Raw genomic sequence first — 23,352 nt, 5'->3', positions numbered from 1 at the left:
GGGATGGATATGTGATTTTAAAAAGCTCGTTACAGCCACATTGATTATAAATTGTATGCCACATACAGCTAGATGTTAAGCACAAAAAGGGGGAGAGAAAGAAAAGAAAATGTTTCCTGGCGTATTGGCAGAGCCAAAAGGCTGCAATTTCTTAACATGGTGATTAGGAGGTGTTCCAGACTCAATGCTAAGGGGAAATCAGTTTTCAAGATGACCTGAAACAACTGTTTTCTCTGTTATTCCCACTCCACCCCCTTTTTGTGCTTAACATGATGAAGAGTTCTAGGAGCCTGAAGAATTGTGATCACTGTTTTGTAATATTTCAGTTGGTCCAATTTTTTTAAAAAACAAACTATTACACTGTAGTTGTTTTTAGATTCACCCCTTCCAGTGGTAAACACATCAGTTACCTACAATTTATACCACAATTTTTTTTCATTCTTTTTCAAATTCCCAAAGGAAAAATAAACAAGGACACTCAAGAAAAGGATGCAGATACGGTATTGTTTCCCTATATCTTCTATAGCAAGTCACCCAGAGAATTAAGCTAGTAAATGGAAAGAAATGAAACAAACAAATAATAAAGCAGCTTTCGTGTCATTTCAATTCTCGTGCCTCACCTCAGAGTTCAAAATGAAGTTTTCATAAACGGTGTCCCCTAGTCTTATTTTTGCAATATCATAGACCACTGTGAAAAGGAGGTCATCTTTAGTGACCACATCTTGATCATAGAGCTTCAGCTCCAGCACGTTCTGAACACAAAGAAGAAAAGCAAGAGAGAACATGAACTCCATTCTCCGAACAAAGGTGTTTTCCGCTGACCCAGCTCTGAACCCATTTAAAACCACAGCTCAAGGCTAGTCTCACATTATCCCTACTCCCACTTATATACAAGTCAAAACACTGAATGGGCATGTCTTCATCAGTCTCAAACTCATGGTGACTTTACACAAGTTGGTATTTCCTGAGCCCCTCCCCCTACAATATTTATTGGGGGGTACTGGCATACTTTATAGGGGCATGGTAAAGATTACAGAGATCATATATATGAATCATTTCAAACACTTTGGATGTGCTATGTAAAGGCTAAGGGTTACATGCTTTGTGCTGCCTCCCAGAAGTGATGGCACTACCTCAGGTGACTCATCTCCAAGCCACCTTCATTGAGCAGCCCTCACCCCCACCTTTTACCATGGTGGTCAAGTCCTCCTCCCACCTGCCATGTTCCCAGAGGCTAATGTAACAGAGTTGGCAGGTATGACTTTTATTTTATGAAATGGCCTATTATTATAGAACATACCAGTCCCAAAGTACATAATGGATTCTCCTTATGCCTAAAATCAAATCCTCAAAATGCTCGCTATTTTTTATTAATTCTGATCTTAACTATCTGAGTGTGAGGCCTCAGGCAACCCTGATGCTGGTGCTTCTACTTTTCCCTTCTACCCCTCATTTCAAATCCTAAAGCCATTCCCTGTTCATAAAAACCAAGATGAAGAAGAAAAGCTCATTAGAGCTCTTTAGCATAGGGACATCATCAGCCTAAAGAAGAAAGATACTTTGAAAAGCAACATACTTTGACCTCAGGTTGGACCAAGAAATTGAAGCTTTCGTTCCAAACAGGGTTGTTGTTATTTGGGATGGCTTTAGTCACGGCTTTTATATTTGAAGAAGATGGTAGCCAAAGGCTCACGTAACAGTCAGAAGCACTCCCTACCGTAAAGAAATAATGAATGTTTATCAATATGCAATGCACAGTTTTTAATGATAACTAGCCTTTCCGGGTCTTGACATGCAGCAGAATAAGAAAGTTGAATCTTGACATGTAAAATAGGCAGTGCCATTCTGATGACAGGTTAGGGTTGCCAACCTCCAAGTACTAGCTGGAGATTTCCTGCTATTATAACTGATCTCCAGCTGATAGAGATCAGTTCACCTGGAGAAAATTGCCACTTTGGCAATTGGATTCTATGGCATTGAAGTCCCTCCCCTCCCCAAACCCTGCCCTCCTCAGGCTCCGCCCTAAAAACCTCCCGCCGGTGGCGAAGAGGGACCTGGCAACCCTACGACAGGTGGAGCATACTAGTTTAAATGTTCTCTTATATAAAAAGCTCCCTGAAATTTGTTTTTAAAAATTAACACAACATGCTAGTCCAACAGGCTCCTTGCTGTGCTTGTTGCCCAGTTGCAGGGAGCTTTTTTCTAGCAAGGGAGCATTTAACAGTACAACTCTCCACCTATACTTTGAAGTGGTACAGTCCAGGCCATTGCCTCAGGTCTCTACAGGCCTGTATAGACCTGAGGCTTGATTTAAATGCTGATGCTGATCAATTTGGGGAAGGGCTGTAGCTCAGTGGCAGAGCATCTGCTTGGCATGCTGAAGGTCCCAGGTTCAATCCCTGGCATCTCCAGTTAAAAGGACTAGGCAAGTAGCTGATGTGAAAGACCTCTGCCTGAGACCCTGGAGAGCCGCTGCCGGTCTGAGTAGACAGTACTGACTTTGATGGACCAAGGGTCTGATTCAGTAGAAGGCAGCTTCATGTGTTCAAGCAAAAGTACTGTACTGCATTTCTGCATCTTGTTTAGGACTGGGAAATTCCTGGAGTTTGGAGGGTGGAGCCTGGGGAAGGTAGGGTTTGAGGAGGAGAGAGACCTCAACAGGGATGTGATACTGTAGAGTTCCCCCTCTAAAGCTGCCACTTTAACCAGTGGAACAGGGCTGCTGAGAGCCACCATGGGCCCCTGGACAAAGTTTCCATCACCCCCCCCTCCATCTGACTATGGCTATTACCAGGTATCTATAATAATAAAGGAATCCACATGTCCATCTGTCTGTCCATTTGTGGCAGGTGTAACCCATTAGAAAATAAAACTAGGAATCTCAAAATTGGCCACCAACTTCAAGATGATCATGGGTGTTCCAGGACCAAAAATGAAAGGAACTGGAATATCCTGGCACAGGTTATCTCCAGAACCCCCCACCCCCCCCATGCTATTTGCAATGGAATCTAAGTTCTAACTTCTGTTCTTAATTTATTACCACTAAGACATATCAACATTCTACTCCTATGCATGTAAAGAGCGAGAAGCATCCTTTTACTACTTAAATTATGGTGAAATATTAACTCCCCCCTTCAAATATTAACAAAAGTTTGCTGCTACACTACTATTAAATATATTCTAAGTTCCCAACCAGGATGAATGAGAAGGAGTTGAGACCTAGACTGAAAAATAAGGGGGGGGATTAGAAGTAGGGATAGAGAAATGGCAGATCGTGAAAGTAACAGACCAAAATGACGGACGAGAAAGTGGGGGAAAGAGTTAGAGAAATTAAGGAAAGACAACAAAAGGTGTTTAAAAAAAATGCCACCACACACTGACAGGGCTGTCCTTTTGCAGGATTCAGCTATACAGATAAAACTGTGGAGCTGGGTGGAAGTAAAGAGAAACAATTGACTGCTAGAGATTTTCTGTTGCCCAAGAAGGTCGGACCTTGTTAGGAGGCTGCATTCTGGCAATGACTGTAGCTTGTTCTGGTTCATCTTGCCTTGCTCCAATGCTGGCTTGGCTGATGGGTTTAGCAGGGTCTGAGAAACCAAGGTTTCCCTCAGTCTCTTAGTAAACTTGCAGAAACGCTGAGCCACCAGTTAGAAAAACTCCTATTTACTGCCATCTGCTTTCCCTGCGCCCCTAGTGGCCGTAGTGCAGAGCTGAAGGAGTAGCAAATACGGTAGAAGACAGAGCCAAGATGCAGGATGATCTTGACAGGCTGGAGAAGTGGGCTAGAACTAATAACATGCACTTCAACAAAGACAAATGTCAAGTTCTGCATTTAGGTAGGAAAAATCAAATGCATAATTATAGGATGGGGGAGACTTGTTTGAGCAGTAGTGTGTGTGAAAAGGATCTTGGGGTCTTAGTAGACCAAACACCGAACATGAGTCAGCAGTGTGATGCGGTAGCTAAAAAGGCAAATGCAGTCTTGGGCTGCATCAACAGAAGTATAGTGTCCAGATCACGTGACGTGATGGTATCACTTTACTCCGCTCTGGTTAGACCTCAACTAGAGTACTGTGTTCAGTTTTGGGCACCACAATTTAAAAAAGATGTAGACAAGCTGGAACGTGTCCAAAGGAGGGCAACAAAGATGGTGAGGGGTCTGGAGACCAAGTCCTATGAGGAAAGGTTGAAGGAGCTGGGTATGTTTAGCCTGAAGAGGAGAAGACTGAGAGAGGATATGATAACCATGTTCAAGTACTTGAAGGGCTGTCGTATAGAGGAGGGTGCCGAGTTGTTTTCTGTTGCTCAAGAAGGTTGGACCAGAACCAACTGGTTGAAATTAAATCAAAAGAGTTTCCATCTAGACATTAGGAAGAATTTTCTAACAGAGTGGTTCCTCAGTGGAACAGGCTTCCTTGGGAGGTGGTAAGCTCTCCTTCCCTGGAGGCTTTTAAGAAGAGGTTAGATGGCCATCTGTCAGCAATGCTGATTGTGTGACCTTAGGCAGATGATGAGAGGGAGGGCATCTTGGCCATCTTCTGGTCACTAAGGGTGTGGAGGGGGGAGGTAGTTGTGAATGTCCTGCATTGTGCAGGGGGTTGGACTTGATGACCCTGGTGGTCCCTTCCAACTCTATGATTCTATTATTCTATGAATTGGTTTTTTAAAAAAGAACATTTCATGACTGCCACCTGAGGCTGGTTTCAGGGGCCCTCCAGCTGACTAGGGCCCTGGAAATTTTGTCCCCCCCAGTCCCCCCCCCCCCGGGTGGTCCTGCTGGGGATCTCTGTTATCTGGAGATCAGTTATAATTCTGGGAGATCTCCAGGTCCCACACGGAGGCTGACAACACAGCAAGGAGAGTGTCTTTGCATTAGCCGGTATCAACATATTTAAATGAAGCCTAATATTGTCATCCTAAGCAGAGATATACCCTTCTAAGCCTACTGACTTCAATGGACTGAGAAGAATGTAACTCTGCTTAAGATAGCACTGTATGTCCATTATTCCTTCTGGGATTTATCTCCAGATATGATTATGAAGAGATGGGGGATATGCATTCCTTAACCTTCCATTCAGCGCTTCTCAGGATTTTCAGAAAAGAAAGTTAGTAAAGGGGATGCACATCAAAATTGTAGAACTGTACATGGTCTTGTTAAAAGGGCACCTGAGTAACTCTTCCAGGAAAAACGTTAGATGAAAACTGTGTCCACTCACATAAGTCTTTTGAGGGTATGTTTTGAGCTTGGATGACCTTCACCAAAAATGAGTAGCAGGGAAAGGTTTCAACCTGGAGAGAAAATGAACACACATGAGTAAAGTAACAGCTGCTATTAATTCTAACACATCCAAAGCAAAATACCACAGACTTGTTAATGGTATTGGGTTATTAATTCCCATAGGTTTTTAAAAAATAACATTACTATTCATACTATATTAGCTGCCTTGAACCAAAAGGAAAGGTGGGATATATGTATTTTAATAAATAAAATAAATATTAATCTCTGTTCCCTTAATATCTACAGAAAAAAATAGGATCTTAATTAAAATTGCTTTAAATTGGTCTAGAAACCAGACTTATATTGCCCATTGTACCCATGATTTTCCTATTACATTCAAGAATAACAGGGGAATCCTAAATAGGGCTATACTAAGTCCATTGAAGTCAAGGGGCTTAAAAGGGTGTTAACTCAGCCTAGGACTGAACTGTAACTCACAATTCATTACATGCTGAATTAACTCCACTAAAAGGTCCTCCACCTAGGGTTGATGTCATTTCCCTTTTACCTCCTTGTAATTTCATTGCATACTGTTCCTAGCTATCATATTTTTGAAATTCCAAGCATTTTTGTAATTTTTAGCTAGCAGGTAAGGGTTTTTTTTTCTAATCCACCTGCCATTTTACAAAAAATGTAGCACAATCTTGGGAGCTGGTATAGCATAGTGGTTAAAAAGAATTACCTGGGATCCAGAAGTCCTCTGGTTCCAAACGTTGGTAGAGCTTATGTTTGTGAAATGTTTTATATATACACACACACACATACCCACACACACACACTTGTGTGTTTGTGTGTGTGTGAGAGAGAGAGTGAATAAGTGAGTACACACAAGGAGTCATTTTTCCTGGGAGGAAAGCATACATTAAATATTTAAAAAAATATTTGTTCCTATACAAATATACAGGATGGAGCAGGTAGGAAACAAGAGAGACAAGAACAGGCAGTATTAACCCCAAAGCAGCAACAGTACACTCAAGGGAAGATTAGGAATTTAAAAATGGCCCATGAAAAATGTTTCACAGAGGCCCCAGGTCAAGAGACAGCGGCTGAGCCTAGCAGGTCACAGGTCAAATGTTATAGTCCAGTAGTTCAAAGGGCACAGAACTCTAAGATGCCCAGTGGGTGGCGGAAAGATTTGGTAGGGGATGGCCAGTGTGGTGTAGTGGTTGGAGTGTCAGACTAGAATCTGGAACACCCAGGTTTGGATCTCTGCTCTTCCATGGAAGCTTGCTGGCTGACAGTCAACCAGTCACACAGTCTCAGCCATAACCTACCACACTGGGTTTTTGTGAAGATAAAATGGAAGAGAAGATAATGATGTAAGCCACTTTGGGTCCCCATTTGGGGAGAAGGGCAGGGTATAAACGATGCAAATGAATAACTATAAATACATACATTTAATTTAGCAAAAATAAGGATAAATAAACAGAAAGGAAAGAGAGGAGTTGGAAGCAGAAAAAAGCTTGGTGTGAAACCTGTGCCTTAAGCAAGTAATAGCTTTCTAGTAAATAGACTGAGCTGCTTTAGGTAGGTCCCTGGAGAGGCAGCATATATTTTTTTAAAATGTAAATGAATAAATGATATACCCCATCTGCATTTCTGACTATGTGACCATTTTCTTTGGTCACAACCTAAGCACCTATCAATTTATCAGGTCAATAGACCATAATAATTAGCTCCTACCCTATAAAACAGGTTGTGTGGTGCCCATACATAGATAAAACCACTAGGATACCAACAAAGCAACCTACAGCATAGACATGTCCACAAATTTCTGTTTATTGGGAGGAATCCCACAAGTTTAACCAGGTATATAATTCTTTATAAAGACTTAGAGCTGGTAGTATTCCTGGAGCAATGAGACCAACATTGAACACTGGAAAAAAGTCAAAATGTCTTATTTGTCTTACCGTAGGTTCACTGCATGAGATGTCCATTGCATGAGAAGCAGGCTGTAAAAATGGCGCAGGTCCAGCTAGAGAACAGGGTGTTCTGCTCTGTTGACTGCCAGGCACAATCCTAACTTGTTGTTTCTGTAATGTGTGTGTGTTTTTTTAAAATGACTGGTGCAAAAGAGCTGATGAGATATATACAGATTCTGAGCTCCGCCTTTATTGTTACTCTTCCAAGTTCATTGGTTTTCTCATATCTTCTGGCCATAAATGCTTCTGTTTTGTGAATAATATCATTAGGTGGCTGAGTAGTGTTTTTATGTCCCTTGACTCATTTTTAGCCTCCTCAAATAAGTCTCTGGAGAAGCAGCATACACATTTTCTAAACAAATAAATGAATGTTTAAGCATACCTGACAACACAGCAAGAAGTAATGATTAAAACTGAATAATATCACAAAATGAAGAGGTTGAGTCCTGAGGTGAGAAAGGACTATATCACCTTCAGAAGCCAGGCAAGGGACATTTAAACATGTGATATTTGACCTATAGTCTGAAGGGGTATAATCTACTATTCTACTTTCTACCACCTCTGGACACTATCAACTCATGCCCATTTCATTCTTCTGTTTATGTGCATCAGGCCCATATATTAGCCTAACAGATAGCCAAGCGAATTAGCATCACCATTCCTCATTTCAGACTACTGTTGGCATCCTCAGTCCCTGTCTTTTCAGGTGGAAGCATAAAAAGAGTTTATGTTTAATTTTAAGGTACGGGGGCCAAAACAACCCAAATGGCTATAAATTGGCTATGAGAAAATTGTCACTCTGTGAAGTCCTGTTGCATAATATTTCACAGGTATATTGCTATGGAAGCCGCATGGTGCCTGCCCCCTGTGGCCCAGCTGTGGCCACACTGCCTTGCTCTGTTGACAAGTTATTAAGCTGATTGCTCCCACATCCAAATCCAAGAATAAGGCTTGAACCCTGTGAAGTTCTTCTGACAGTGAAAGGATTTCCACCTGCAAGGCACATAGTGTTACCAACTTCCATTTGGGGCCTGGGGAGGAAATGGAAGCTTCAGAGGGTAGACTCTAAGGCATCACATTCACCCTCTCCAAATTCTGCACTCCCCAGACACCAACCCCAAATCTCCAGGAATTTCCTAAGCCAGAGCTGTCAACCACGACTAGAACCACAACTTTCTCACTTGTCCCTTTCTGCTATCCCTTTCTCACTTGTCCCTAAAATGCCTGAAATACTGCTCCTAGAAAACAGGGGTACTTCCCCCCCAAAAAAATCCAGTAGCGGGGCATTTGGGGATAGACTGAGAAGTCACATTAAAAAGGTAAAGGTCCCCTGTGCAAGCACCGTGTCATTCCTGACCGATGGGGTGACATCACATCTCGACGTTTACTAGGCAGACTTTGTTTACAGGGTGGTTTGCCATTACCCTCCCCAGTCATCTCCCCTTCACCCTCAGCAAGCTGGATACTCATTTTACCGGTTTCGGAAGGATGGAAGGCTGAGTCAACCTTGAGCAGAAATCCTTCCACTCACAGAAACACTGAGCAGGATCCAAGCCTAAGGTTGGTTTGTTTTTGTGCCCACTCCAGATGTCTTCATTTTCATAAAGGATCTCATCAAAGCTCTGAGCTAAACTAATGGCTCAAATCTGATTAAACTTATATTGTTGTTTGTTGTTGTTATATTAGATGCCATCGCTGAAACATTTTCTTGAGAGATGGCACAAAAACAAGCAAAGAAATATGTAGCAAGTTCTCTGAGTATATTGTTCTTGGACAGTGCTTTTGTGGGAAGAAAGAGTTCAGTAGAACTAGCCTTAAAAATCCTAAAGTCATTTGAAGCTTCATAGATTTATAAACAATATACCTGGACATATATTATTGGTGAGGGGAAAGACTAGAATAACTAGTAACCCTGGAATTTTTTCTCATATTCTAGCATGGGATAGGAGGATTTGGGTGGAATAGTATTTGGCATAGACAGCTCAAGTAGGCTAATTTTTAATCAATTTCTTGCACACTTCGAAAAGAATCCAAAAACAAGAGTTAAACATTTATGGGGTATTAATGGCACACAGCAAATAATTAATGCTGAAAATAATGGTCTTTGGGTGAAGTTTTAGATGAGTCCTTTAATTTTCTTAGCTAAGGGGTGACAAATAAAGGTTCCTAGAGGTTTTTTTTTTTTTTTTTTTACAAAAACTATTTCAACATTCCTTATGATTAAAAGTTTAACTACAGCTAAGTCGTCAGGTGCCAACTCTTTCCACTATACACAGTTAGATTGGAGTCCAGTGGCAATTTAGAAGATTTTCAGGGTATACGCTTTTGAGTGTCAAAGCTCTCTTCTCATCAGACTCTCAAAAGTGTATACCCTGAAAATCCTGTTCTACTGCTAACCAACATGCCTACCCTCTGAAACCACCATAAACAAGGTGCCCATGAACAAGGTGTGTACACAGCAGAGAAAGAACCATGGTGTGAACACAGTGTAGGACAGGAACACATACAAATAAATAACAGAAGTCTGTATCTGTCATACAACACACTGACTGGATAGGAGCTGGCATATAGCAACTGAAATGAAGCCTAAATACCTTGAACTGAAAAACAACCACATGTTCTTCCTCTGTCTGTTGCCATCTCCCTCTCTTCCATTTATACTCTCTCATCTTTAAGTATTTGAAAGGCTGTCACTTAGAAGAAGGCAGGGAGCTGTTCCTGTTGGCAGCAGAGGATAGGACTCACAATAATGGGTTTAAGTTACAGGTGGAAAGTTTACAGTAAGAGATTGCCCCCTGGCAATCTTCAAGCAGTGGCTGGATGAGCACTTGTCAGGGATGCTTTAAGCTGATCCTGCACAGAGCAGGGGGTTGGACTAGATGGCCTGTATGGACCCTTCCAACTGGACGATTCTATTATTCTACCTCTCATTTTAGATGGAAACAACTCAACACAGGGATCTTAAAATCTGTAAATGGCCAGATGCATTGATAGTGCTAGCTATAGAATTAATAATAAGAACAGTGCTAGCTCTTTCCAAAAGAACTTTCTACATGAGACAAGAATAATTTAGTAGCGGTAGTAGAAGTAATGGTGGTAGTGGTAGCAGCAGCAGCAATGTATTTCCTGGGGGTTTCCTGTTTCTCAAATCATTCTCTTACTTTATGAATGATTGCCTTTATGTACTGGTGTTTCTTAGGATTCTGACTGTTTTGTGCAAAATATCACCCTTTCCATCATCTACTCTATCGTCCTCTGCCTGTATCAGGCAGAGGGAAAGTTCCCCATAACCTCAGCTGACCACCTTTTCCTGGTTAGGTCTCTCCATCACCAAGTTCTCTCACTTTGTGCACAGAAAGTATGCAGCTTCTTAATGACAATCGTGAAGATTATGACTGAAATTGATATCGACTAAATGTAGTAAACACCTGTAATTCTAAAGAAAGTAGCCTGTGTGTGAAGGTAACTAATTTTTCTGAAAATCTGGCTAAGTGACAAAGCTTACTGGTACGTAATTAATAGTTTCTGACACGGTTAGGAATCAGACTGTTTAGTCAAACTTCGGTCACGCTGGTGCTATGAAGCAAAAGGAAATGAAGTGTCTCAGTACCAGAGTGTTAGGTGTAACCTGTCTCCTTCCACATTACCAACACATTGGTGTTACTGCGCACTCATGAACTTGAAACAAGCAACTTTAGTTTTTGTTTTGTATCCAAAGACAATTTTCCCATTGAAATGGGAACTAAACGTAGAGGAACATGGGAGATTTCCTCCCAGTTAATTTCTTTGAAACAGTACATCTGGAAGACCCACATTGCCATGAACCTCACAGGGTGTGAGCTTGGGCCACTCACACTCTCTCAGCCTAACCTACCTCACAGGGTCATTGTGAGGATGATAGATGGATTGTTCAGTTAAGAATTTGTGGGTCATGGTAGACTACTTATTGCTTTCTGCTCACAAGACAGCTGACCAGGGACAGAAATGCTACTGGGCCACTGCCCTGGAAGGCTGCACATCCCAGAGACCCTCCACAACCCCTAAAGCGCTGCCTGTGAGGAGCAGCACAGCAATGCCTCCTTTCCCTCCAGGCAGTTCATCAGCACTCCATCAGGTAAGGGGGCGTAGCAGGGGAAGGGAGTATGGGCCTCTTCCAGGGCCATTTCTGCCTCCCAGTTATCCCCTGTGGCTGACATACAGTTAAAAATGTCAACAGAAACAGTAAGTGCCATTCCCCTATTTCAATCGATTTCCAAGGCTTCTATGAAAGCAGTGTTTAGAAACCCACATGCTGAGTGCAGCACTGAAAAATCTCTTCCACTGGTGCCAGCCAACCTAACCTTCCCCTGAGACAGGAAGGGACTGTGCATGGAACTCAGAACCAGGCAGGATATGGGTGGTGGCAGTCCTTTAGACACTCTGAACTCAAGCAATACACAGCTTCAGAAGTGACCTGATGAGATCAAGAGGGCTCCCACACTACTTTCATTCTGTGGAAGGTGTGAAATGGAATGAGCATTTTTTTTATGAAGTGGGTTTTTTTGGAGTTTCGACATTTGTGGAAACTTTTAAAGTAGTTTTATTGTCTTTCTTGCTACTTTTTATTGTATCGTTTTTATTTTTGGAATCCTCCTTGAGTCTCTGAGAGAAAGACAGAGTATAAATGAAATAAGTAAATAAATAAAACCAGCTCCTTCAGTTGAGCTCAGAAACAAACTGGAAGTCAGTGCAAATGAAGCAGCACCACTTTCATGTGATTAGTCCAGTACGTCCCAGCAAGGATTCTTGCAGCCATGTTTTGCATCAGTGAAGTTTCTGAACAATCTTCCAGGGCAGCCCCATGTAGAACATGTTGGAGTGATGTAGTCTGCCTGTTGCCAATGCATGGGTGGGTGACTATGGCTTAACCAGTTTCCTGCAGGAACTGATGCAGCTGTTGATCTAACATTATTTAATAAAGGGCATTTCAGGGCAACTTCTCACACCTATTTGTCTAAAGAAATGTGGCAACTATAAGTATTCCCCCAAACTGTGAGACCAGTCTTTCAGGGGGACTGTAACCAAATGCTGTATAACTTGCAAATTCCTGAAGCGATTTGACCCTGTTTATCATTCCTTTTTCCATTTCATTTTGATCAATCTCTTGTCTGAGCAGTTTCCTCTCTTGGAATAATATGCAACTGTGTTGGTTTTTCTGGCAACTTTCCACTTACACAGATGTTGAATTTTAACATTGTGGCCACTGTTCCCAGCTCCCTTGACAGTCTACCTCCTCCTCCTATGAACCTGTGCACTGGCTACTTTCCTTTCTACAACTACTTCTTGCTGTTTCATCTCTTAGGACTACAGCATTGGCATCAGCCAGATTTTGAGTTTTTGCACTTGTGACCCAAACACTTTGGAATGGCCTCCTTCAGGAGGCTAGGATGTCTCTTGCTTTGCCAGCCTTCAGCAAGTCCTAGAAAGTAGTTATGTTTAGAAGGGCTTTTGGAGGAGAATGTTTCCATTTCTATTAAACAGTCTGGGCTGTACCTGGAGTGTGCTTTGTTAGTACTTTCTTTTGAGCTGCTAATTACATTATCAACATTTAAAGTGACCTTAGCTGGTTTATAGTTTCTGCATTGTTTATATACTTTTTGGGCATATTGTATGAGACCTGATTTGAGTTTCTTAGTGGAGGAAAAGTAAGATATACCTAGGTTTGCCAGTCCCCTGGGTGGGGCCCCTGCCTGTTGCTCCCCTCCGCCACTCTGAGGCAGTGGGGGAAAAAATTTATAGGCCACTTGGCAAAATGTGGATGTGACGTCATCTCTCTCCAGGAACCACCAAAAACTCTATGATTTTACCAGTGTTTCCTAGAGAGACATGGCACCACCTCCAGATTTTTCCTGAACTGACATCATGCTGTTGCTGACAGCTGTCCCCCATATCCCTTTCCCCCTGGTCTCCGCCTGGTTCCTGTGCTAGGCCCAGCAACCCTAGATATTCTACTCATGTTTTAATGAGTATTTTGCAGTAGGGCACCACTGAGGATTAATCTAAGATTGCCTTCCCTCTTGTCAGTTTCCTGAAGAGAAACTGATGGAGATGGCACCACCACTGGGGGCAGCAACAAAATCTTGTTATCAGTTAGGGAAGACACTGCACTGTGCTCTGGAACATCAGATGGCAAACAAGAACACAGCCTTGACTGAACTAATTTGCTAAATTCGCTAAATTCACCCACTGTACCAGATGACTGGAGAATAGCAAATGTTACACCAATTTTTTAAAAGGGGTCTAGAGGGGAACCAGGAAATTACATGCCAGTCAGCCTAACGTCTGTCCGAGGCAAATTAGTAGAATCTGTAACCAAAGGGGATTAACGCATGGGCAGAATGTTCCTGGTTCGCTCCTCTGTCATCTCACAATATTTTAATCCCACAATATTTAAGACTGGATAATCAAACGCATGACGCTAGCCCATCCCACTATAAGTCTGAAACAAGTAGCTGCTGGAGGCTCACTGTGCGTTTGAACCAACCATATAATGTGGGATAGTCCGCAATGTGGGATAGCAGGGGAGTGACATCGCCCAAGGATTGGCTGAGGGGTTATCAATCAAAGGGTGATTCTCCCCCTTTTTTTTCTTGGAACACCAGCGTTCCGGTATACCATCGTCTCAACCTGTCAATTAAAAAAAGGCGGGAGAATTGATCAGTGTGAGTGCTCACGCATACAAGGGGGCGGGACGGGGAAAGCGGCAAGTGCTGCCGCGGAAAAGGGGGCGGGACAGGAGAGACCAGTAAGGGGCGTGTCCTGAAACGAAACAAGGTTAGTAGCGAGCTAGTCGTGTGATTACACGCACGCCGGCGTTCCGGTAATGTGGCGGAATAAAAAAAAATAGCAGTTTAGCTCCGAAAAGATCGCTAGAAACCAGGGATTGCTTAACCCGTTTTTTTTTTTTTTCTCTTTTGCTTAAATCGCGCCTAAGGTGGGTCCAATGCGCTGCCCTTGGACGGTCGTGCGTGTGGACCACGGGAATTCACTACTTTTACGGCACAAAGGTGAGACAAATTGGCCATGCGTTAAACCCCAAAGACAGAATTGTTAGGCACATAGAGGAACAAAGCCTGCTGAGGGGAATTCAGTATGGCTTCTGCAAAGGGAAGTCCTGCTTCATCAACCTTTTGGAGTTCTTTGAGAAAGTGAACAAACATGTAGACAATGGTAGCCCAGTAGACATTATATACTTGGATTTTCTAAAGGCTTTTGAGAAGGTACCTCACCAAAGACTCCTTAGCAATCATGGGATAAGAGGACAGGTTCTCTTACGGATTAAATATGGGTTAATTGACAGGCAGCAAAGAGTACAAATAAATGGACAATTCTCACAATAGAGGGAAGTAAGCAGTGGGGTCCTACAAGGATAGCGGCCGGTACTGTTTAGTTTGTTCATAAATGATCTGGAGCTAGAGTTGTGTAATGGCCAAGTTTGCAGATGACACAAAACTATTCAGTAGATTCAGGATGGACCAAAGGAAATACTTCTTTACACAGCCAGTGATTAAAATGAGTAATGTGCTGCTAGAGGATATAATGATGGCCACAGGCATAGGCAGCTTTTCAAGGGGATAGAGGATAGGTCTATCAGTTGCTACTAGTCATGGTGACTAGAGGGGGCCTCCATGGTCAGAGGCAGTAAACCTCTGAATACCAGTGCCAAGAGTCAGCATCAGGGGAAGGCCTCAACCTCTATGCCCTGTTGTTGGACCTCTAGAGGTACTGGTTGGCCACTGGGAGAGACAGAATTCTTTGAGTAGGTGGACCACCAGTCTGATCTAGCAAGGCTCTTCTTATGGTCTTAACTCTTCATTATACAAGTTTATTACATTCAGCCCTCATCCCATCAAAGCTACAGGTTCAATGCCCTGTGATATAAAAAAGTAACTCTGTAGCAGAATTATGATTTATTTGAAAATAGATTAATTTCACTGCAGTATGTATTTTAGTGGCCAACTTCAAAATGTCCTGGATTGTTCCACTTTTCCTCCTCTTACTTTTTTTAAAAAAAATTCAAATTAAACAATCATATTATTCAGCTTGTTTAGTATGGATGGGCCATCCCTACCGGGACACAAACCCCGTTCTGCTCCCTCAGGGCATAAGTACATGGCAGTTTTTGAAGGGAAAAGTAGTCATCTTCCCATTCACACTGGCTGAGATGGCCTTTTTGCACAGCTGCCTTCACACAAGCGAGGGATGTCGAGTGCAAAGGTAAACTGTGGGGCAAAATAATGAGTCACTAGGAGGCCAATGATTGCATCTCCTGCACATGTTTCTTTTTTTAAATTCAAACAACCATGGGAGGGGCCTGAATCAAGGAGCAGTGCTAGGTGAGAGGCAGTATTGTGAAGATAAAATGGGTAAGAGAGAACCACGTGCACCGCTCTGAGCCCCTTGGAGGAAGAGTGGGATAAACAAGTATTATATAAACAGATTACTCCCAATGTAAGTGTATATAAGAATATAGTCTTTGGGGGGAACAATAACTACAAGGCAAATATTTGTCTACTAGAACCCAGTATTAGCATTAAAGAGCACCCAAGTGGGATATGCTCTATTCTCACATTCATAACTGGCGCTTCACAAACACACAAAAGCCCCAGTCTATAAATAACTCTTGGTGCTAGAATCCTGCAAATGTTGCCTGAAAAAGTTCTGTATCCTTTGCCAGGCATCCTCCTGCGCTTTCGCATGTTCCTTCCATTTTCCTCCCCAGAGCATAGCTAGCCCAAATAGCTTGTGAATAGACTCCCGGCACAGAGGCAGATAGGGTGGTTCCAGGAGATGCCCTGCCCCAGGATAGCAGTAGAACTCCACATGACGTCCATTTTGCTGAAGGTGCTGAACAGCTTCCTGGCAGTAGCGCTCACTTTGCCAATTCCTGTCATCCTGCCCAGATAGGAAGAGAAATTTGGATGAGGATTTCTCCACTGGGATGCGGCACCCCAAGGCGTCTGGGTCTCTGGGATCAGGCAGGATTTCAGAGAAATCCACAGCATCACCAACAGCCTTTGTCTTCTCCAGGTCATAGGGGAGGGCAGGGATTGTTAACCCCTTCGCTCGCAGGGGGATAAAAGAATTGAAACCAGAGCCAGAAATGCTGACAGCTGCTTTGATGCCTGGCCACAGTGCCGCAAGAGCCAGGCCCATATCAGCCCCTTTAGATAGCCCCAGAACTCCAATTGCCGAAGCTTTAACCTGAAACAAAAATGAAACAAAGATGATCAACTGTTGTGCTTTCTCCAAGTGTGTTGTTTTGCCTTTCCACCCTATATAAAACTCTAATATTAAGAACATATTGCTGTTACTTTATAATACCAAAACTCCACTGCTGTTCTTTAGAGAAGGTTAAGTAATGGACAATGCAATTTGAAGAACCCTTTCCTGGAAGTAATCCCCATTGATTAGACTTCAGTGGGATTCTGAGTCGCCATATTTACGATTGCCCTGTGTATGAAACTTGTAAACTCTACTAGAATTCATAATCTCTGAGTGAAAGAACAAGAGAGAGGACTTTTCTACATCAGCAAGACTTCAGTGAAGTTTTGAGGCTCATGATTGTGTAATGCAGTTAAAATTTACAAACTAAAAATTATTTTAAAAAATGATTGGGATGCATTTCAGTGGTATCTATTGAATCCTTCCCTCCCCCCTTCCTTTTTACCTCCTGATAAACACAATAATGTTATCATCACAGGATTGTGAGTTGTGGGGAAGCAGAGAGGTTTGTAGCCTTTTAGTATGTTTGCCCAGCGCATAAATTCATTTACGGGTCTGTTTTAGAAAAAAACATTCAGTGTCTGGCATGCAAGAAAAAGAAACACTGTTATTTTAGTTTGCCTCTTACCTGCTGTTGTTTCTGCAAAAATTCTACTGCTTCACCAAAATAATCCAGTTCAAAGAACGCTGGGAAAGCTGGAAAATCCTCAAAGGCCAAATATGCAAGGGCCAGTGTAGCAAAACCTCTATTTGCCAGAAGGCTTGCTCTGTATTCCACAAGACCCCCGCCACTGCCATATAAGTCGATGAGTCCTGGGAATGGTCCAGGGCCTAGAAAGATAATGCACTAGAGGAAGAGGCTTATTTTTATTTAGTGGTGCCTGGGCAGTGCAAAATCAGACCGATACTCTTACCAAGTGAGTTACTTCATTCTAAATCTAATTTAGTATAGTCAGTGATCATCATGCTAGGTCCAGATAACAATGTCATGGTCTGTACCAGATGTTTTTGCAGGATATTTTTCAAGGGGAAACAACTGGTACACAGAAAATTAGTTTGATTAGAGTTCACTTCTGGAATTGTTTCCAGGAAAGTTAGCAGTTGCTCACTGGTGCTTTACCTTTGAAACTTTTCTGGTTCAGTACTGCAGCTTCCAAGTCCATTACTGAATGTCCAGGGATCAAGTTCCTCATTGGGCTTGTCACAGGCCATTTTTAAGGCCTGATTTGTGTCCATTTATTTTCTCGTGTAGCTACGGTTTCCTCTGGTCAATGTAATTGGCAGAAGGGCTTGGCTGGCAGATGCCAGCAGATATTGCATGTGATTGAGCCCTTGAACGGCTCTCGTTGGGTTCTGATGTAGTGCCACTTGAGGAGCTATGGGGATAGAATTTCACTGAGGTTTGTGGCGGGTCCTAATCTCTCGGTTCACGTTGCAGTTAATGGTGACACAATGGAGAATTATTCCATTATTCTACACAAGACAGTACATGGACATAGACTGGACATTAAAAATAGAAACAGGGAAGGGGTAGCATTTCAAACTCCATGGACGTTCAGTAATGGTTTACAAACTGCTCTGCTTCAACAGAAGAGTAGGAAAACTCCAGCAAGAGGCTACTGAGCTGGAATTTGTATGCAGATTTTGGTACCATCTGTCTTGGACTTAATATTTATTTATTTGATTAGAGATTAGAAATTATTTATTCAGTGCAGAAAGTAATTGTCCTTGCACACAGGTTTATATATACTATGATGGATCTTTTTCAGACTGCTTCTGCATTGTTATGAACACGCACCTGTGTCCTTGGCCTTTTCGTCTCTCTTTGTTATAACTGGCTTCCCCCTCTAGTCCAACTCAGTGTAATCTGATACATCTGATGGTGCACACTCTGGTACACAAAAGCTTATGCTGCAATAAATGCATTAGTCTTTAAGGTGCCACCAGACTCCTGGTTGCTGTTGCATGGGGGGGGGGGAACACACTCATAGAATCATAGAGTTGGAAGGGACCGCCAGGGTCATCGAGTCCAACTCCCTGCACAATGCAGGAAATTCACAACTACTGAGAGTCTCCAAGATAATCTGGATCACAAGGGACTCTTTATAAGAGGTGATGGAAAATGTACACTAGTAATGCTGGAGGTAAACGTGACAAGTCTATTCAGATCAAAGTAAGACCACAGTCCTAAACTCTCTTAGGCCATTTATGCATGGGAGGTTTTCCCTTGTGCATCCAGAGAGCGGCAAATACATTCTCCCCATCTGAATTCTCAAAACTCTGCAGGGGGGCTTACTTTTGAGTTTTAAGAATTTGGATGGGAACTATGTGCATCTAGCGAGCGGCAAACACAAGGAAAATCCTCCCAAGCATAAATGGCCTTAGAGGTTTAATTTAATCCAGTAGAGGACTGGTCTCTTCCAAGAACGCACACCAAGGACCAGAGTCCAAAAAATGCCCGCTTTTGTAGACTGCTGGACAAACTGGCAAAAATGGATTTTACTATTTATAGAGTTATAGAAGTTATAGAAACAAGTTTATTTACTTTTCTATTATTCCTATTAATAACTTTCAAAACTGTTTAGACACTTCTGCGGAAGTCAGGTGACGGGTCACTTTTTGAAGGCGGGTGGAGGCTCAAAAGGGTATTTTTGCTTTGTTGGACTTTAGAACTTTGTATAATTATAATCGATACTCTTTTTTGAATTTTCTTGTTATGTTTTTTGTTATTATTGTATTTGTTTGTTTTGTTTGATATTATATTAAAAAAAAATTACACTGGGTGGGGGGGAAGGCTGTAGACTGCTTACGGGCAAGCCCCCGGAGCTCCCCCGCGGACCGCGCCACAGCGCGCTTCCCTCCCCAGCGTGAGCGGAGACTCACCTGGGGGCAGGAAGAGGGTGGCCTTGAGGCGGCCTTCCCGCACGGGGATCCTGCGCGCCCCTTCGGCCAGGAACCGCCGCTGGCTGACGCAGCTGCCCAGGAGCCGCCCGCCCGCCCCGTGCCCCTCGTGCGCCTCGTAAGCGACGCAAAAAGGGGTGAGCACGTTCCTCTTCGCCAGCCGCCGAAGGGGGGTCTTGGCTTGCAGGGACCACAGCAGCCCCATGGGCTCCACCCCGGCGTAGCTGCCGCCCAGCGACGCGGCCCGCGTGAGGTCCAGCTCTCCGTTGCCGTCGGCTCGGTAGTAAGCGGACGCCTGGAAGAGCTCTCCGGTTTCGTCCTCCAGGGATGCCCGGAGGGTGACCGCCTGCAGCGGCGAGAGACCCTCGACCGTCACTTGGACGGGGTCGTCGTAAAGGCATACGGGAGAAGGCAGGACCGCAATCCTGGCTGCCATCGCGGCGCTCTGCACAAGGGCTCGAGGCCTCTTTTCGAAACGCAGCGACCGATTCCCCCACCGCCCCGCGCAGCCTGACTTCCCGAATGCCGGTCCAAAGGCTCCTAAAAGGCCGTCGTGTGGCTAAGCCTTCTGGGAAATGTAGTTCGGTAGGGGTTCCTGTTAAAGCTTGCGAAAACAAAAAGGACTCTTGTAGAAAAGGGCAAGAGTCCAGGAGCACCTTAAAGACTAACAACAATATGTTCTGCCAGAAAATATGTTTGTTAGTCTTTAAGGTGCTCCTGGACCCTTGCCCTTTTCTACTACTGCAGACAGACTAACACGGCGACCCACTGTGGGTTATCAAAAAGGACTGTTGTAGCACTTTACGGGCTGAAACGTTTTTATCCCAGCCATAACCCAGAGCCCATTTCCTCAGATGCCTGGTCTACAAAAAAAATATGCTGGAATTAAAATGTGACTGTAAGGTGCCATTTGTTTCAGCCGCGATGACACTGCTGCTGTTTTATAAACTGAGGCAGTTCCTTAAAACTTTTCAGGATCGCATGGTTTTTTGAAGCGCAATACTGTTAAAACAGAGAAACAATCTTCTGCAAATGGCAGGATTACAGTTCTGTTGCACTGGACCGGTGCCTTCTGAGAAATGGAGCGCATAAGTGCAAAACCAGTGTGGGGGAGTAGTGGTTAGAGTGCTGGACTAGGAACTGGGAGACCCGGGTCTGCCATAAAACTCTGCTGGGTGACCTGAGCCCAGTCACACCCTGTCAGCCTACCCTACCTCACAGGGTTGTTGTGAGGATTAAAAAGAGGAGAGGAGAACAATGTAAGCCACTTTGGGCTTCTATTAGGGATAAAGGCGGTGTATAAATGAAGACAATAAAAACAGAAATGTTCACGAATATTCAGCTATAAAAGCATCCTGAGCTATTCTAATCCCTTTCCAAAATGCTATCGTGAACATTTCTGTTTTTATTGACTTCATTTATACACCGCCTTTATCCCTAATAGAAGCCCAAAGTGGCTTACCTTGCTTTTACTGCATTGCCTTCTACCTTTGCATTACGCACTCTCTGCCTTGTATGTCCTGTCATGCTTTAGTCAAGTATTTTGTTTGAATTTTTTTGAATTGATTTTTATATTTTGTAATCCACCTTGAGTTACAGTGAGAATTGTTACAGGAGATGGTTATTCAGTGGAAAGGATATGATCTATGGCATGTTTGATTAAGAAACGTATATTTTGCTGTTACTAACATAGTAGGTTTTGTAAAGTTCATTCATAATTAACAAATAAAAGTGCTCTCATAGAAGCTTGTATAATTGGGACCATCACTGCTACAATATACAGTAAAGGAATTGCACTTTGAGCCCAAAGCACTGATTTTTTCTCTGTTGGCAATTTTCTATGCATTCCTGATCACACTTCCCATCCCATATAACAAAACGAGGCAATTTTAATTGCACTTAGTATATTTTTCTTTCATTAAAGAATTACAGTTCATAGACACTGAGACTCATCATAAATTACATAATAACTGGAGGAATTTATTAGTAGCATTTTTAAAAATTACTGCTTAAGGAAGCATACAATAAAAAAGCAAGTAAATAGAGCTATACCATAGGCAAAGACAGCTGACATCCTGATTGATTCTGGTGTTCACCATAGACCCCAGTTCCAAAGGATCTTTCCTCTTATGTACCAACTACCTAGAAACACAATATCTACTTCCCCATCCCCAGAGATCTGGTCAGGGCTTGCCCCTTCATACACTTTAGCTGTCCATTGCCTATATTTTGCCTTGTGCATTGGAGACAGCAAAACAGAAATGAATAAATAGAAAATTCCAACACTGCTGCTTTATTTGTTCATACTTTGAGGAAAGTCAAAGAACCCTCTGGATGTGTCTTTCAGTGACAAAGTAGGGTACATGATGGGTATCTGCCCACATTGCTGGTGGTGTTCACACTAGAAAGAAAAGGGGCTACAGAGTTTGGTCTCAGTTCTCATAGGGGCCAATGGGCAAAACATACATTGCGAGCCCGTTTTGGCCAATTCAGAACATGACATTAGTTGCTGCAGTTGTGGGAAAAGTGCTGGAGATAATTCAGAGACCCCCTGTTTATATTTAGAGACCCACTGATGACGGTGCAAGCTTTTAAAGTATCCATATGATAAATTTTCCCTTTCCCACTGCACCACTGGCCTTTGGCTTTACCTTCTTTCATCCTGGTGACTGGTGCAGCCCACTTGTTTTCCAGTTCACGAACATTAGTTTTGGCCAAGACTATACACCAAGGGTCAGCCAAAATTCAATCTCTATTTAATACCTGCGAGGAAAAAACAGGCCTCTTTTGGTAGGGAGTTCTGAAGGTGAGAAGGCATCACAGAAAAGACCCTATTCCTATTCTCACTCAACAAAGCAACAGAAAATGGCAAAGGCCTTCCTTGGAAATGACAGTGAACTGTGAGGCTAAAATGGCATTCCCCAAAACACTGAGGGTTGATAATTAGCATCTTGATTTTGATTTGTGTGTGTGTGCGTGCGCGTGTGTTAAGTGCCGTCAAGTCGCTTCCGACTCATGGCGACCCTATGAATGAAAAGTCCTCCAAAATGTCCTATCTTTGACAGCCTTGCTCAGATCTTGCAAATTGAAGGTTGTGGCTTCATTGAGTCAATCCATCTCTTGTTGGGTCTTCCTCTTTTCCTGCTGCCCTCAACTTTTCCTAGCATGACTGTCTTTTCCAGTGACTCTTGTCGTCTCATGACGTGACCAAAATATGATAGCCTCAGTTTATCCATTTTAGCTTCTAGGGTCAGTTCAGGCTTGATTTGATCTATAACCCACTGATTTGTTTTTTTGGCAGTCCACGGAATCCGTAACCCTCTCCTCCCAACACCACATTTCAAAGGAATCTATTTTCTTCCTATCAGCTTTCTTCACTGTCCAGCTTTCACACCCATACATAGTAATAGGGAATACGATGGCATGAATTAATCTAGTCTTGGTGGCCAGTGACACATTCTTACACTTCAAAATCTTTTCTAGCTCCTCCATGGCTGCCCTTCCCAGTCTCAATCTCCTTCTGATTTCTTGGCTGCAGTCTCCCTTCTGGTTGATGGTGGAGCCAAGGAATAGAAAGTCTTGAACAATTTCAATTTCCTCATTGTCAACCTTAAAGTTGTGTAATTCTCCTGTAGTCGTTACTTTTGTTTTCTTGATGTTCATCTCTAGTTCTGCTTTGGCACTTTTTTGAATTGTACCTGAAAAATATTAGGAAGCCAGTGCAGATTCAGGACTGAAGCTTTCAAACAGTCTTCAAGAGTGGCACCACATAAAGGACTTTGCAGTAACCAATCTCAGAAGTTATACAGTGGCCATGTCCTTATTTTCCAGGAAAAGACACAACAGACATAGCATGTGTTAATGATGATAAGACACTCCTGGCACTAACACTGGGACTCTAGAATCATGCCCAGAACAGGAACCCCCATCAATGTGTGCGTAAAATGCTGTCAAGTCACAGCCGACTTATGGCAACTCAGTAGGGTT

At 43.0% G+C, this 23,352-nt stretch overlaps 2 protein-coding genes across 2 annotated transcripts in view; both read right to left on the bottom strand.

Moving 5' to 3' along the window:
- Window positions 1-23,352, bottom strand: part of LOC130479484 (uncharacterized) — a 53,070-nt gene that overhangs the window by 20,590 nt on the left and 9,128 nt on the right. Inside the window, exons 9-16 of the mRNA XM_056851884.1 lie at window positions 21,673-21,766; window positions 19,348-19,905; window positions 17,093-17,295; window positions 15,890-16,443; window positions 15,311-15,461; window positions 5,217-5,289; window positions 1,577-1,713; window positions 621-752 (exon numbers count right to left, since the gene is read on the bottom strand). Of these exons, the coding sequence (XP_056707862.1) occupies window positions 621-752; window positions 1,577-1,713; window positions 5,217-5,289; window positions 15,311-15,461; window positions 15,890-16,443; window positions 17,093-17,295; window positions 19,348-19,905; window positions 21,673-21,766 (1,902 nt within the window). The remainder of the gene's footprint in view (window positions 1-620; window positions 753-1,576; window positions 1,714-5,216; window positions 5,290-15,310; window positions 15,462-15,889; window positions 16,444-17,092; window positions 17,296-19,347; window positions 19,906-21,672; window positions 21,767-23,352) is intronic.
- On the bottom strand, window positions 15,794-19,801 carry LOC130479037 (acyl-coenzyme A thioesterase 1-like). Its single transcript, XM_056851324.1, has 3 exons — window positions 19,348-19,801; window positions 17,093-17,295; window positions 15,794-16,443 (listed from the first exon to the last, which is right to left on the bottom strand). Exons 1-3 carry the CDS (start codon window positions 19,799-19,801, stop codon window positions 15,850-15,852), a joined length of 1,251 nt encoding a protein of 416 aa, XP_056707302.1. The 3' UTR covers window positions 15,794-15,849.

The sequence above is a fragment of the Euleptes europaea genome, chromosome 6 (assembly GCF_029931775.1).
Source record: "Euleptes europaea isolate rEulEur1 chromosome 6, rEulEur1.hap1, whole genome shotgun sequence".
NCBI lineage: Eukaryota > Metazoa > Chordata > Lepidosauria > Squamata > Sphaerodactylidae > Euleptes > Euleptes europaea.
Note: the sequence above shows the minus strand (reverse complement) of the source record. Positions and strands in the feature narration are given on the sequence as shown.